This window comes from Bombus fervidus, chromosome 13, assembly GCF_041682495.2.
Source record: "Bombus fervidus isolate BK054 chromosome 13, iyBomFerv1, whole genome shotgun sequence".
NCBI classification, from domain to species: domain Eukaryota; kingdom Metazoa; phylum Arthropoda; class Insecta; order Hymenoptera; family Apidae; genus Bombus; species Bombus fervidus.
In genome coordinates this window covers 4,262,837-4,278,082 of record NC_091529.1, presented here as the reverse complement: position 1 = coordinate 4,278,082, position 15,246 = coordinate 4,262,837, and the positions used below count along the sequence as shown (strand labels likewise).

Here is a 15,246-nt window from a genome sequence, read left to right as displayed (position 1 = left end):
AATTATTTTTATTCTGATAAAAATGTAAGTACTTTAATTTCTATTATATACAGATAGGGAAATCTGCAACGTCCAAGTTATTTTGCCTAACATTACATAATTTCGAATACTTACATTTTGTCAAATTTCGAAACAATTAGTATCGTAAACAAATTCACATAGATATCATACTTTAATCTGACTTTATTGACTACAGATATACTTAAACCGAAATACTGTTAACCAATCTATCCATAACGTTTCAGGTGCCTTCTTAACATTCAGAACATGTCTTCCTTATATATACATATATATTTATATATATGTTGCCAAGATATATAATTATAAAATAACTTAAAAAGTTTGCAGCACCATATACGTAATTTCGTGGTGCATTATCGATGCACCAAAAAGGCTTATTAAAATTGGAAAGAAGAAGGCTCGAACAACATCGAGGTACTGTAACAATTTTTACGAGTTCTCTTATGTCGAGCACGGGCAAAGATTCTTAAGATTGAGCATGTTCCTTTCTAGTTTCGCACACGTACAGTCGCGGCCAGGTATTCAGATAGTTAAGAATTAACGATCGCGTAAGTTACAATTAAACGAATTTCCTTTGACAAGCGTCGAATTTTGTTATATTATCTGATAAAATGCAACGAATGCAAATGTCGACTTGCTAAGTAGAGATATTTACGAACCTTTCAAATCTTTAACTCGAAGCTTTGTTCGCCTCTAAATATATCTACAATTCCTGCGGTGTATTTCGAAATTTTCAAGAAGACGATCGTCGCATTAGCTGCATTCTCTTCCTACGATCTAGCAAAATCAACAACTATACTCGTACAACAAATTCTCAACTGAACGATAATATTACATCCTCGAGTGGCATCTTTCGCTCAGCGTTCGCAGTGGCCATTTAAAGTACAGGTCGATAAATTACATATGCGATGGATTCGATAAGATCGACAATTGCTCGTTACAATTCTCCTTCGAGATAGTTACAGCGTTTGTGCGTAAATTTTCTGCTCGGTATACCGTGCGCGCAAACAACTTATAAACAGATGCGATTCTATATTAAAACAGGAGTTATCACGTCATAGTTGCCAACTCTCAAGCAAAAAATAATACCATGCACCTCACTCGGGCAAGGATTCGCATACGTTTCAATGATTTCTAATTTCAATCGCTCGCGCTCTTTCATCGCTAGGAAACAAGTGCTTCAACGTTGAAATAAAGCCGATTCGAGGCTAACATTCGATTCCAACTATCTTCCAGATCTAACAAAACTCAGACTTTAAGGGAAGCGCAGATCGTTGCGCGTCTTTTGGTGTCTCGTTCTGTTTCACGACTCGAGTTAGAACGAAAGTACACGTAAATGGACTGTTGTCACGTGGAACCTTAAGATTTCAAAATCATAGGATAAGTAGCTGGTCGTCAACGGGATCTTACAAATTTCTCTACGGTCTTATTACAGTTACGAACGTTATGCAACGCTTCGCGAGTTCTAATTTCCGTGAAAAAGTGCAATGATCGTATAGTTTCATACGGTCGTTTATCGGTCATCGATCACCGCACGTCTCCCTATCTCTGCTAGCTACAGTTACGTATGTATATAGACAAATTATACGTAGAAAGTTGAGTGGCACTATTCGAAAGTTGCCTGAGTACGTTTTGTTTGTTGACTAGATTTCATAAAATTCATCCCTTTCTCTCGTAAATACAACTGACTCTTTTAATTCTGCTTCTTCTTCTTCTTCTTTACCTTCGTTTTTTTTTTTTTTTTTACAATGATCCAGTGATGTTTGACGGAAACACGAGAGCTACAGCTTAGAAAAGCTTAGAAATGGAATCGCATGCGATTTTCGGGTATCGGCGATAAATCACGTGTCTCTATTAATAAGGTCTACGCTTGATCGTAAGCAACATTGATCGAGTGCGATAAACACCGGAAGTTTTCCTTCCCCCGTTATCGTTACGCGTGTACCTATATATTATAAAACTCGATTAGAACCGTAGTGTATGGTCGTGTAAACGACGTTACGCACACGGGTCTCGGGATACGCGATAAAAAGCATAATACAGAAGTATCTAAGAACCTCTTGGATGACTGTGAGCAACGGTGTTACAGATCGGTTACGAATGGCTGATTCTTCTCTTCTTTTTTACTCTATCGTTGCTTTGCTTTTTTTAATGTAACCCGACGAACAGGACAAATTCTCCTATGCCTATTTAACTAGATGCTCGATTACAATCGATGAGAATCACGTTCTTGCGAAACTGAAATAGAAATTATGAGAGAAACTATGTACAAACGAATCGTGTAACGTTAGTGCTAGGGCACAATGTCGCGCGATGCATTATGCATTTTCATAGGTTTATAGTTGTCTCTGCTGCTGATCGTTTTATCGCTGCACGTAGAAATTCAAATAAGTCGAAAGAAAAGGCTTGCTCTTATTCCTTGATACGATCAGCAGCAGTTTCTAAATTTCATGCCACCTTCTTCTTACTTGTCTTCTTGCTGCGGGGCAGGGTAGCGAAGCTTGTTATCTGAAAAATAAAGACGAATTCTGTGTGTTATCGTCGTTCTGTTAACGAGTGAACGTTCGATACTCAAATAAAACTGCCCGATATCGCGCTATTTACATTTTTATGTATTTGATCATTCGCTAGGCGTTCTTTACGACGCAGTCTTTAAAACAAAGATCGATTCAATAATAGTTTACACACCACACTGACTTTAGGAAACAAATACTACAACATGAGGGGAGGAGGGAGCATACTGGCAGAAAAATTCCCCTCAGTTGGTATCGTTTCCTTCTCGAAGCAACGGTTAATAAATCGTGTAGCTGTGTCGCTGTAATCGTGTTAATCGTCGAGTAACATGCATGTTTCACATTCTAGTAAGAAGTAACACTCGGTAAGCGATTAGTAATCTAACGAATTATCAAAAAAACACTCTAGAAACCATATCCATACGATCTGAACCAACGAATTAATCCGTTTCTTCTCTCCAGATTTCCTCGGTACGACAAAGTGGACGAAAAGGACTAGGAAGGAGCGATGATATTGGGTTTACTTAAATCGTCGACGAAAACCAGTCAATGAGACCCGTCTAACTCTCGCAACGTACACGATTATAGCTTATACGATATTAAACGACAGCATTTAGAAAATATCTGACTCTAATCTTTTGCCAATTTTTGGTGACAGCGACGCTTCTCTTATCCGCGATTCTACGCTCGCGCTCTCTACTTTCTCCTCGGTAACTTTCTTTGTTTCGTCGTTCTCTGTTTTATTCGCGTTTTCTTTATCATCGCTAGGCGCGAGTACGTAAGTGTCTGAGCTGTTAGAACTGTCAGAAATGTCGTTCTCGCTTTTATCGTCGTTCTGAACGTTTATCTCTTGATCGGAGCTGGATGGCTTCGGTGCAAGTTCGATAATCGTTTCCTGAGGTTCGATGCTGTTCGATCTGGTGTCGGACGTGCTGATATCCGAGCTGGAATCGTCCGTTTTCGAAGCCTTGCGTTCTTTCGAAAACGCGCTATGGAAGATATTTTTCGGAATAGCGAGCAACTTCGAGAAGCCTTCCTTTGTTCGCTGCCTCTTACACTTTTTCCCCTTTGACTTCGCGCCAGTAGCGTGAGCGATAAACACGTCTTTCGTGGTGCCGGTGTTTGAGAAGGTCTTTAAGGTTCCAGTTTTAATTACCAAAGTGGCTTTCAACGCGCTCTGAGCATCGGTCTCGTTCAAGTCCTCTTCGCTCTCCGTGAGAGGTACTTTGGGAGCTGGTTTCTTGTTGTACTTACCAGCTCGGCCAAGACTGTCGGAATTACTACGTGACACACTCGGAGTTGTCCAAACGTCCAAGTAGCTGGCGCTGTCGTATTCCGGAACCATGTTTACCGCGTCTTTGTCGTCAGCTGCATTTTCTATTTCTTTTGTTCTTTCTGACGATGCTTTCGCGTCTTCGCCATCTTTTCCTACGGTGTCATTCTCGTTCGCTGTTTTAACGTCCACATTCTGCGACGAGTCTTTCGAAGATAACCTCTCAGTGACGGGTGTAACGCTACGCTGCAATTTTTCCTGCGTGTGGACGATATTATTCACCGCCTTGTGAGCGTCGTTTAACAGTTGTTTCAACTCGTCGAACTTATCCTGACAGAGTTCATCCGTTACAGTCCGTGTTGACCGTTCGGCTAATTTTTCGGAAGAAGCTTCGTCACGAGTAAAATTGTTCGTAATATTTTCTATCGTGTTTTCGGTCTTTGCGTCTTGTGTTTCGATTCGCTTCGTCTGTGCATCGTTAATTGATCTTCCTGCAGCCGATAAAGGTTCAGGATCGGTCCTCGCCTCTATACTTTCAATTATTCGAACCTCCGCGGCTGACACAGGCTCTGGCCGTGAATTATCGATCGTTTCCGTCGTTTCTTTTTTTTCTAGTTCCGGCGGGCCTGATTGACTGGTACTTTTAAGTAAATCATCGTTACCTGTGGTAAAGGTGCCACGATCGAATTTCATATAATCAGCAACGTTACTGTTTTTCGAGAGTAGAAACAATATCTCGAGAGCTTGTTCAGGAGTGATGAGATTCAAAGGTGTCGGAAATGAGACATTTTTGGAGGAAGGAGGATCGATGTTGTCGGAATCCTCTCCCGAGTCCTTCAAATATCATAAAAATCGTTGTATTATCAAATGAAACGTCTAATCAAGTGATGCTACATAATTCGAAAAAATTAAATAGAACGAATTTTTGAATCGTCATTAAGGACTAGGCGGCAAGAATCGAAGAGCGTCTGTGGAAAACGTTGTGTAGTTGTAAAGAAAACTCCACTCAAACGAATGTCGGAACTCGTTTAGATAGATGACATAGACAAAAGCGAAGAAACAATTAACTAACGTCTACTAGCGCTTGTGTATCCTCTTTGTAGAGGCAACGTTCTGACACCTTCTAGCGTTATTAATGACTGTTTAGAGAGTGCGTTTAAATTGCGCTGAAATACTATATCGCGGAATTCTCGTTGCCATGTAGAACATTTTCTGATTAAAAAAATCGCAATTTTTCAATCTTGTCACTTACAACGTTTTCCGACGCTCCTCGAATCATCGTAACCTTTCAAGTACACGTTTCGATTTCTCCGATATAAAATTGCAAAGTCCAAATGGAAGAAATAATTACGCGTCCTTGATACGATGTTTGATACACAGAGTTTGTCGAGGGGAAAATTTGCCAATGTCCTTAATGAATTAATCAAGGTTCAACTTCGTCGCAGACTCGTCTTTGCTGTTTCATTCTAGTCTAGTTTATTTTCAGACGCCTTGCTTCTAGTCTGTTTATCAGCGTCATTTGGAACAGTTGCAGTAAAGTTTCGGTTGCAGAAATGAAATTGGGGCTCGAGTGCGCGGAATTAAACCTTGATTTATGTTCTTATACGGATTCGGCCGGTTGAATTTAGTACCTCTGGGGTCTTCTTCGTGGTGGAGCGAGGTTTTGCGCGTGTTCTTGCACCGACGCTCGATGTTCGAACCAACGAATCGCCTTGAGATGTACGACTGGATTGTAGCGCTTCCCCGCTGCTGTACCCGCTGGAGATGTCGTCCGAAGACCTTATATTACTGCAACCAACGATTCGTTTACAGCATAACACGTTCACGTTACGGATATTAGAACGCTATACGTTTGTACTATGATTATCCGTTGAAAACCAGATACGAACGTTAAGCTAGCTGTTGGCTCCCTAGACCTTGGCTGTAGAACGTCAACGTCCACTTCGGAAAAATACATCTCCACTCGATTGGTGCTGGACTGTGTCCGACGAGGACTATACCCTCTTCTTCCCACATGCTCTCTTCGACGAGGTTCCACTGCAAATTATTGACAAATTTCGATCAAAGTACGTTCTTTTAATGTCTGATTAACAAAATTGCTACTGTGGACGCACGTGCTGCGTCGTATCGGTCGTTTTCACTGACTGTGATATTTCACTCGCAATTTTGCTCGTCGATCAATTTACACGATCGAATTCTATCCTTTAACGTTGCGGATGCGAAAAAGGTAGAAGGACGTTCTTAGCTAAGAACCACAAAATACAGTACCGTGAATAATTATAAACTCAACGCTATTTTCTGATTTTTCGTAACATTCGAACAAACGATCGTTCGTTCTTCTCTCCAAGTCTGGAAGAAATTAAATTTCCCCTTTAAAATTGTGTTTCTCCCTGTGAAAAGATGCAAACTCAGTGTTAGTTTCCTTACCTTTTCAATGTTCAATGTTTAGTGGATTTCCCTTTATCTTCAATTATTTCTATCAATCTATTAAATTAGGCTATCCACGGACTTATTTAAAGTTTCAGATTTTATTTTAAAGTAAACTTTTCTCGCTAGAATTCCACGTAGGTTCTCGGATTGGTACTCGATGTCCATGTTAACAACTGTGTTCCGAAATTTTGAAGCTTATCTACACTGGCGGCTGTATTGTCTTTTTTATCTTCTATCTCAGTTATGGAAGACAATCCATCGAATACTTACGAGTACACCATCTGCCGATATCCTTTTCGAGCGTTCAATTTACGAAAACGATTTCGTCTAACGTTACCCTGGTCTCTCGGAAATATCGAAGAACCAATGCAGAAAATGTGTTTGAGTCTATAATTATTCGAAGCATCGTGGATAGCGAGGAAAAATTGGTAAACTCCTAATATATGGACCATTTGTCCACCGAACAGTTTAAACAAACAGAGTTTTACATCGAAGGAAGCGAACAGCGTTATGGTTATTCGCGAGAGAATTCGTAAAAATGACTAGAGCCATGATCGGCCAATAACCTTCCATGTCCGTCTCGTCGTGCATGTGCGGCGTGTTTCTATTCTCGTCCTCTTTCTCGCCGGTCAGGTCGCTCAGGCTGTAGCTCTTCTTTAAATGCTGTACCAGACCACCACCGCCCTGAAAAACCAATCCTCCGTTTTTTTCAACCTGCCGGGTAATCCACGATTGCGTGCCGTGTCGTTTGTTAAGAACCAGTGAGCAGAAAAATCAAACTCATCGATCGAGCACAGAGAAAAACGTACAGTTACATGTTGAAGATACATACAGCGAAGACTAAAACAAAGTATTACGTAGGGTGTTAAAAAAGAAGAAGGTGCTTAGACTCGAAGAGTTGATAGTACTCGGCGAGAGGAATGAAAAATTTCTAATAAACACGTAAGTCCTGCGAAGCCTGTAAAGCGATCCTCCTGACGCAACATCGACTTTTATCGTTTACGACAGCGTTCGACGTCATGGATGAGGCTTTTCGCGATACGTTGAGACGTCGATTTCCATCGGCGGATGGAAATTTTCTATCGACACGAGAGAGAAACGTATCGAACATTTATTGTAACAAACGCGAAGAATTATGCAAGACGTACGATGCTGATATTCAAAGATATTGTAAAATATTCAAAGTGCAATTTTGCTCGTTAAAATATTTAACAATTTTCTATCTGGATTCTACTTTCTAAATTATCTTCGTAATAATACGAAATAATATAGTTTCGTAATAATACGAAATCGCGTAGATATTGGCCAACTATCGATCGGAAGTTTTTTAATTCCTCTCGATGAGTCTCTTAGGAACGCCAAAGTCATAGACCTTCTCATCTCAATACTTTGTACGAAGAAAAAGAAAAAAATAAAAATATATTCTTACCAACCCGGAAAAAGGTGTTAATGTGTTATCTGCCGACACCGGAGCGTGTGTTCGATCTGTCGTGCGTGTTTTTAGCGACCGATCTAGGCCGGGTTCGACAACGCGAACGCGTTGCGGTCTCTCGCCTATCCGGCTACGTTTCTTTCCGACTTTCATTCTGGCACGAGTTAACGGCTAGCGTTCCGCGTGTCCAGCGATAGAACCGGGTTCTCTTGATTAACTGGACCAACTCGTTAGACGGGATTTGCACGGTACGAACGATGAAGAATCGATCGATCCGGATGATCGCGGGGTACTAGCGTTTATTTTCCACGAAAAAGAGAACGGAGCAAGAGTGAGGGACCAACACATTACATCCTTATCCATAGAATATATTTATTCGAAAAAAAACGGGAATAAAAAAAAAGAAAATGAAATTAAACATATCAATAGCATCGTTGAGTAAAATCTTTGGGATATAAAAGTCTTACTTTCTAAGCGTTTCAATGGCAAATCCTCGTATTACTATAGCTTTCTTAGATTCTCGACGATTCTAATATGCTTGGAGATGTTCGGTTGGTGTACAAGTAACGAGGATGTGTGTCCTATGCAATTACTTTCCATCACATTTACATCAATCTGATATATGTATGAGATTTAACAACAGTTACAACTATGGGAACTACAGCAAGGAACGACACGCTCTGTGATCGATGCCTCCTTAAGCACTACCTGATGTTCGTCGGTGATTACGTGCCAGCAAAAAGTACAGTACTTCGATTACTTCGTAAGCAAATCGTGCGATCCAGATAACAAGTGTTCGTGCAAATTGCATATACAAAATTGCCAGTGATCGTCAAATTCTTCCTGTTACATACCTCGACGCGGTACAGTCTTAAACTCTGTCTTTTTGTTACAAGTCTAGTTCATAGAAATGAAATATCATGTATTCGATCGATATTTCTATTATTCGACGGTTTGTTCGTGAAAAAGGATTCAACATGGTTATTTGATATATTTATTTGTTAAGAATAGTTTATCAATTTGCAACAATAGACGAAAATTTCTTGGATTGTCGTAATCGATGAAATCTCATATTGTCATCTGTCGTAAGGCACCAGTTCTCCCGACTTACCAAAATTATCACGGTTCGCGATCAATCACGATAGTTTACTCTTAATGCTAATTGGTATAACAAATGATATGAGTCGCAGCATTCGCAGAAAGGCGGCACGCAATAATAGTTTCTTAATGTTCATCTGAACGTTAAACGTTTCGCAGCTGAGATTACATTATGCTAAAGACCTCTGGTATATATCGAATAAAAAAACATCTTTATCGTTATATATAGTATCGTAACGCACGTGTAGATGTAACAAATAATTTCACGGGAGTAAAATTTCAAAAACCCTCCTCTCATCGAAATCATCAAATTCCTTTTTATCTTTGTCTTTCCAATCGTTCCATAATCCGTCTTAACGAATACCTTCTTCAGGATTAACTCGACTCTAAAACAGAGAGAGAGAGAGAGAAAAAAAAAACGGAAAATCACTCTAGGACTTTCAACAAACACACGCATAATTTCCCTAATAAAACCCATTCCACTTGAATCTCTATAAATGTAAAAACGCTATGTTAATCTTAAATCGGTAACTTGCACTCCTTTTCGACGAAAGCTTGTCGAGGATTATTATTCTCGCGATTCTCCGAGACTACGTTAAATCGTTGGTTTCCACGGGTTCACAGAACGACACTGTGTTTCAGTATTCTGTCAAGGTGGACGCATACTGCTGGTCCAACTCATCGTCGCTGAATATGGAGCCAGCGTCGCGAGCGTGTGACCGGAGTCGCCTCGAGTTGCCTTCGGTTCGCCCTTTTCTCGTTTTCCGCACCTTGTACGTTTTCTTCGGCGATGGCATCTTGAAAACGTTCCCTTCTGCTATACGATTAATTTCGACCAGCTCGTCGTCCGTGTTCATATCGTTGCTCATGTTGGGCATCGAATCGACAGGGATCAAGTCATCGGAGCTACTGCTTGAGTGCGACAGGGTGCTCGGTTTCTGGATGGCGTCTATCTGGTCCGTCTTTTCCTTCGAGGTCGTTGGGAGCTTGGCTAAGCTAGAAACGGCCGAGGCCGATTGGATCGTTGATAGCTCAGTCACCATGATTTGGTCTGACTTCAGAATATGCTGACCACCCCCGCGTTCCGATGTGTTTTTGGAAGGGTTTTTTTTTTTACACATATACACGAACGTCGTGAAATGTTTGATGTTACAGGTCGAACATAATAAACACGTGTGTACGTATAACATGGTATTTTTTTTTTTTTTTTTTTTTTTTTTTTGACAATATATAACGACGAGTTGTTAAAGGAACGACGATGATTGGCAGTGGTTAGACGATGTGTAGTGATGATGATCGACGTTGGTGTTTGTTTGATTAGAGGCGGCGTGCAGGATAGGCGTGCAGGACAACGTAAACATAAAAAACAAGAAAAAAAAGAAAATTGAACGATTAGCGAGTTGGGAAGCGGTGGCTGCAGCGAGTTAATATTTTACGTGAAGTTATGGACTTTTGATCGTTTTGTTACGAGGAAAAGATTCAGACTAAAAGATAGACTATGTTCTATATATTCTGTATATTTTTTATCGATCTACTTCGAATTTTCCGTATCTTACTATTCCATGTTTAATGTCAGAATTACTTTTATTCCATAAAGGAATATCTTTTCCGTTACTCTTTACTTTTCCTGTTAAACAAGACGATCGGATTCGTCGTTACGGCATCTGTAAGCGAGTGTACTTTTAAGTTGGAAACTTACCTTGATAGCGGTTTGCATGAGAACCGTGGTAGCATAATTCACACCTTTCGATCCGAGGTGCAACACCGCCGAGTAACCTTGCTCCGTCGCGCGTGCTAAGGCATCGTCGATCTCAGCCTCGCGCCGGATCAAAGCCGGGTGAACGAAGCGTCTATAGAGAATGCTCGAGCCTTTAGTGGCTGGGCTCAACAGCCAGATCACCAGGATAGTCTTGATTTCATAGTAAAACGGGAACCTATACGAGCAAGATCAAAACACAAATGTTACGCGTACGAAACGATGGAAAAATCGATGGCCGTAATTATTGGTCGGCAAAATACTGCACATTTTCATGGAAGAACGTAAAATTTGTAGCTCGAACGCAAAAATATAACCAACAAACTTTTTGGAAAAATGTTAAATTACTTTGGAAGTCTCGGTTCTAATTTTTCTAACATCGATCGGTCGACTCTTAAACAACCCATCGAGGGTCAACATTTCATTTGCGATTTTTCGCAACGTACATATCACGTCGTATAATAACATTTCTCTTATATTATAGCCTTGATCATCTTGACATAAATCGCAATAACTTGGCAATGAAACGTCGTAGTATTTCATTGTAATAAAAATGGTCCTTCTGTCAGGTGTACGGCGACTATTCTTAGTAACTGTACATATTTACGATGGACCTATAGGGCCTTTGCTTTCAGAAAGCTCGTCAATTGTCGTTACGCGTGACGCAGCCATGAACAACGAAGCCGCATCATCGCGAAAGGAGGGTAAAAAAAGAAAAAGGGGAAAATAATTGGGTAGTGTAATGGCCAGGCGTAGGATAGTGGACGATAGGAAAGGAAAGAGAGAGTGTGAGAAAGAGGGAGGGAAGGAGAGGAAAGTGCGAGGGTATTCCTGGCTAGAAATACACCAGCAACTCTCCTTTTTGGTTGTAATTCGAGTATGAAGGGAGAGATCTGGCACAGCAGGCAGGAACACCAGAAACAGAGACGGAAGACGAGACGCTGGTAGAATCCTCAGAAGTGCATGTAAGCCAATATCCATCTCGGCCGAAATTAGACTTTCGGAATTCCCGGTGGCGAGCGGACCACGCGGTTCACCTCGGTTTATTGGCCCCGGTTCGCTCGAATTTTATTCGCTTCCGGCGAAAACGGGGCCATGACCGACCGACCAAACCAAACGCTTCGCGACTCCAGATAGCCCTGTCTACGAAACACATGCCCTTTCCATCCAGCGAACGCGTGCAACCGCTATTTCAGCCTCTTTCATCGCGAGTACTCTTTGGATTAACAAGTTAAGAGAGGGAAGGGACCACGGTGGTGTCGACCTCTCCTCTTCTACTCGACCTTTCCAGTGCTCGTACGCTGCTAGCTATACTACGGTATGTATCAAAGTTAGAAGAGTAACATGACCCAGGCGTTGCTCACCAAAAGCTGAAGAAGACGTCGGTGAATGTTTCCGCGCACGTGAACAGCGCGAACACGATCCAATACATCATCCATTTCACCTGAAAATGAAAGTACAAATTCTTACACTGTGTCTCCAGACGGATCTCTGCGACGAAACGATGTACCGTACGCTCTTAGGATGATCGTTATCTTGGAGGAACTCTTACTTCGTCTCGGCTTTCGTATGGGATATATTAGATCGCTGTATAAATTCCGTTTGCCATTTTGTTCGTGTAAGCTATCAATGTTTGTAATTAGCCCGAGAATGTTTACGCATTCATAGGAAATTTGAATGTACAAATATGTGCAGAATGTACATATATAGAGATATACGAGGTATAACATCCACGTACATAGAAGCTGCGCATCAAATTGGTAGAAGTATTCTAACCAGACAACGGTCTTCGATCCACAGCAACCTAATATTAGCTTTTAACGTTATGCGAAAACAAGAGGAAAACGCAAAGGGAATGGAAATATAAGCTTGGAATTTAACCGGGAATTCTCTGGAGGAGAGACATTGGAGCATAAAGCGACACGAGTTAATCCAGAAGCAAAGTTCGTCGAGGACAAGTGCGGTCGATTTTTAACAAAGAAGCCTGAGAGAACTAGCCCTCGTGGATAAATATTTGCGGAGCAAAGTTTATGCTTTCCTAGAAACAATGTTTAGTCGCAACGTTATCGAGCAAGTTCAGCTGAAACTTGGCTCGTACTTGGAAGCACGCTTATGTTCTATTCCCATTAATTAGAATGATCAAACATAATCGCTATTAATGGAAGACGAAGTAAGAATACCTCTCTAGTTATTTCAGCGGGTGGTCTTGATAGATACTCACATATTCTTTCACATTCTTCGTTCTCACTGCCTTGTACGAAGCGTAGGCCGGATACAAATTGCCAAACACTAATCTGAAAATCGGATATAGGAGAATGTAAGTCAGCGATCGGGGCATTACGATAACTAGGAACGCGGCCAGGATCCGAAGGCTGCCCAGGCCCATTTTCTTTGGCAATTGGTCCGCGCAGTATCGACCGACAGCGAACAGACTCGTGGCCAATATTCGAGGGACACCCGTTTTACAGATCGTCCAGAGAAACGGATTTTCCTCGAGTTCGTCCGGCCGAGGCTCGTTTCTTTTGATTTCCATTCCACACCGGGAATCTTCCCCGTACCTCGCCTGGATTCTCGATTTCTATTCGCGAACTCTTTCTCCGAGTGTTTTTCGATTCTCGTCGGCCCGATCCGACGCATCAAACTGTAAAATCGAACCAGGAAAATTGTGCCTTGAAAAATCAATCTTACTCTGCCTGTAAAAGTAAACTAACAGAAAAATAAGCGAAAGGAAACTTACAGACTCGGCGAACAGATTGAAAAATCGGACAAAGACGTGTCTCGTTCTAATAGATATAGCTCGTCGATCGACGAAATAACCGAACGATGAAGTAATCAAAGATTATAGAAGAACGATCGAACGAAGGGAATACTATGATGTGTGTACTTTCACTCACGGATTTTCTACAGTCGCGTTCATACGGCGGATCCTTTCGTTGCAAACGATGATCTCGTAGGCGTGAAACGAAGTTGAATCGAGGCTGATTGCGAGGGTAATTAGCGGCAGCGCGGAGATCAAGCGGTCGATTCGTGGACGCAATTGGCAACGCAGGTAGCTTCTACATGACGTCCCCTTTTCGTGAACTGCTCTCCGCCGCGACGCACTTGTTGCATCCTCTAGCCTCGAAAACGCTTCACATCGTCGTTTCACGGCTACGAATCGATTCGTTTTCCACGAAAGGATCGCCCAGACGAGACGATTCGCGCTGTTCGATCGAGAAAAATTCGCGTTTTCGTCGGTCACGGGCTTGGCGGCCGCTTGTTCCGGCCGCGGATGCTTCCAGTTAAAGACTAAATGCGTAACTGCGTTCTGGCACCGACGTGTCGACTACATCGATGCCATACAGGCTCTATTTTAGCGCCTTAAGCCGCTGTCACGCGAGCCGGATACGAAATTCGCCCAACTCGCCTTGACGATAACGATTCAACCGATCCGATAGACGCGTTTCGTTTTTACGGACTGTTCTAAGATGCTGTGTGACTTCAGCTGTCGTTTGTCTCGTGTAAATATAACATTAGCACAATATCTATTGTTGTTAATGGAAATCTAACACGCTGATTGGATAAATTGGTTCTCCAAATGTATTTCAGAAGAAGCTGAAGAGTGTAGTAAGATATTCGAGTCAGCTAGAAGATATTGCATAAGAACCAATAATGTGAAGAACAAAATGACGCAAAAGGAATAGCACATAGATACACTACTGAATTATGTTAATCACAGTTGAAACTATTACCATTGAACAAACTTTTTTCTCTTTCATCAGTAGAATGTATGGCCGTCGAATGTAAGTACACGGTATATTTCGCTATTTACTACAACGTTAAATAATTTGTTTTCAAACGTAGATCACTTGAAAATTATTCCTAATTGAGTTTGGCAAATTGCAAAGCAAATTATTTAACTTCACTCAACTAGCCCCAATTTACATTGTTTCCAATGTTGGAGAGTATCGTCGTGTTTAAAATAACAGTGTTTTTCGTTTTTACCACATTGCGTGTCTCTTGTTTTTTCCTGTTTTCGTTGCTACTATTTCACACTTTTTTCAACGGCGGCATAAACCGCCGTTGATATTAATAAAAATTACTTCGACAAGAAAAGTCGCTCGAACAAGATGTAATTTTCGACTGAATTCGATATTTAGAGAATGATTGCCGAGCTAGGGAGGATGGGTTCGGCGAACGAGCTTCGCCAAGCGAGAATCGCGCGAAACTACGGACGATCGCGCTTTGCAGGTAATACGATGATTGTCAGCAATGTCGATTGCGTAACAGGGCGTCATTTGTGCGCAGTCTGTGCTGGTATTTGCGCATTAACGAACCCCACAAACGGATTTTTCGACTTTTTGAGAAATATTCTAAAGAATATTGGTATCTTTGTCTTGGAGCTTGGTAGTGACTAATCCACTCACGTTTAGAGAATCTTAGACGAAGTTAGAATATACACTGGATCAAACGTTCTCAAACTTATGTCGTGTTTATAAATATTCTGGCAATGGAAAATTATTTGGATTCAGAATGGGGAACTCGATGAGCATTGGCTGCCTGTGTAAAGCATAGCTTACACGTAAGTAAAAATTCCAATAGACGTTTGATGATTTTTTAGCAACTCGTTGCTGCACCCGCTACAGTGTTTGACGCGGTTTGAAGCTCGGAATTAAGAGAATCTATTCGTTTTAACGATTCTGGAAAGACTGGCAGTGGGGATGGTAAAATTCAGATTATGAAG

At 41.4% G+C, this 15,246-nt stretch overlaps 1 protein-coding gene and 1 long non-coding RNA gene across 6 annotated transcripts in view; one reads left to right on the top strand and one right to left on the bottom strand.

Annotated features, from left to right (window-relative positions):
• Positions 1-165: 165 nt before the first annotated feature.
• LOC139993592 (uncharacterized) overlaps positions 166-15,246 on the bottom strand; it is a 116,532-nt gene continuing 101,451 nt past the window's right edge. The window contains exons 1-9 of one of the 5 annotated variants that reach the window (XM_072015483.1): positions 13,261-14,748; positions 12,745-13,164; positions 11,888-11,967; positions 10,467-10,701; positions 6,804-6,921; positions 5,697-5,844; positions 5,439-5,565; positions 2,959-4,641; positions 166-2,529 (exon numbers count right to left, since the gene is read on the bottom strand). In XM_072015483.1, coding sequence (XP_071871584.1) covers positions 3,148-4,641; positions 5,439-5,565; positions 5,697-5,844; positions 6,804-6,921; positions 10,467-10,701; positions 11,888-11,967; positions 12,745-13,056 — 2,514 coding nt within the window. In that variant the 5' untranslated portion in view covers positions 13,057-13,164; positions 13,261-14,748 and the 3' untranslated portion in view covers positions 166-2,529; positions 2,959-3,147. Of the gene's footprint in view, positions 2,530-2,958; positions 4,642-5,438; positions 5,596-5,696; positions 5,845-6,803; positions 6,922-10,466; positions 10,702-11,887; positions 11,968-12,744; positions 13,165-13,260; positions 14,749-15,246 lie in introns of those variants that run through there. The other 4 variants (XM_072015481.1, XM_072015484.1, XM_072015482.1 and 1 more) reach the window with 4 other exon arrangements.
• Positions 2,529-4,459, top strand: LOC139993626 (uncharacterized). Its single transcript, XR_011801414.1, has 2 exons — positions 2,529-2,899; positions 2,997-4,459. It is a non-coding gene; the product is annotated as an uncharacterized lncRNA (long non-coding RNA).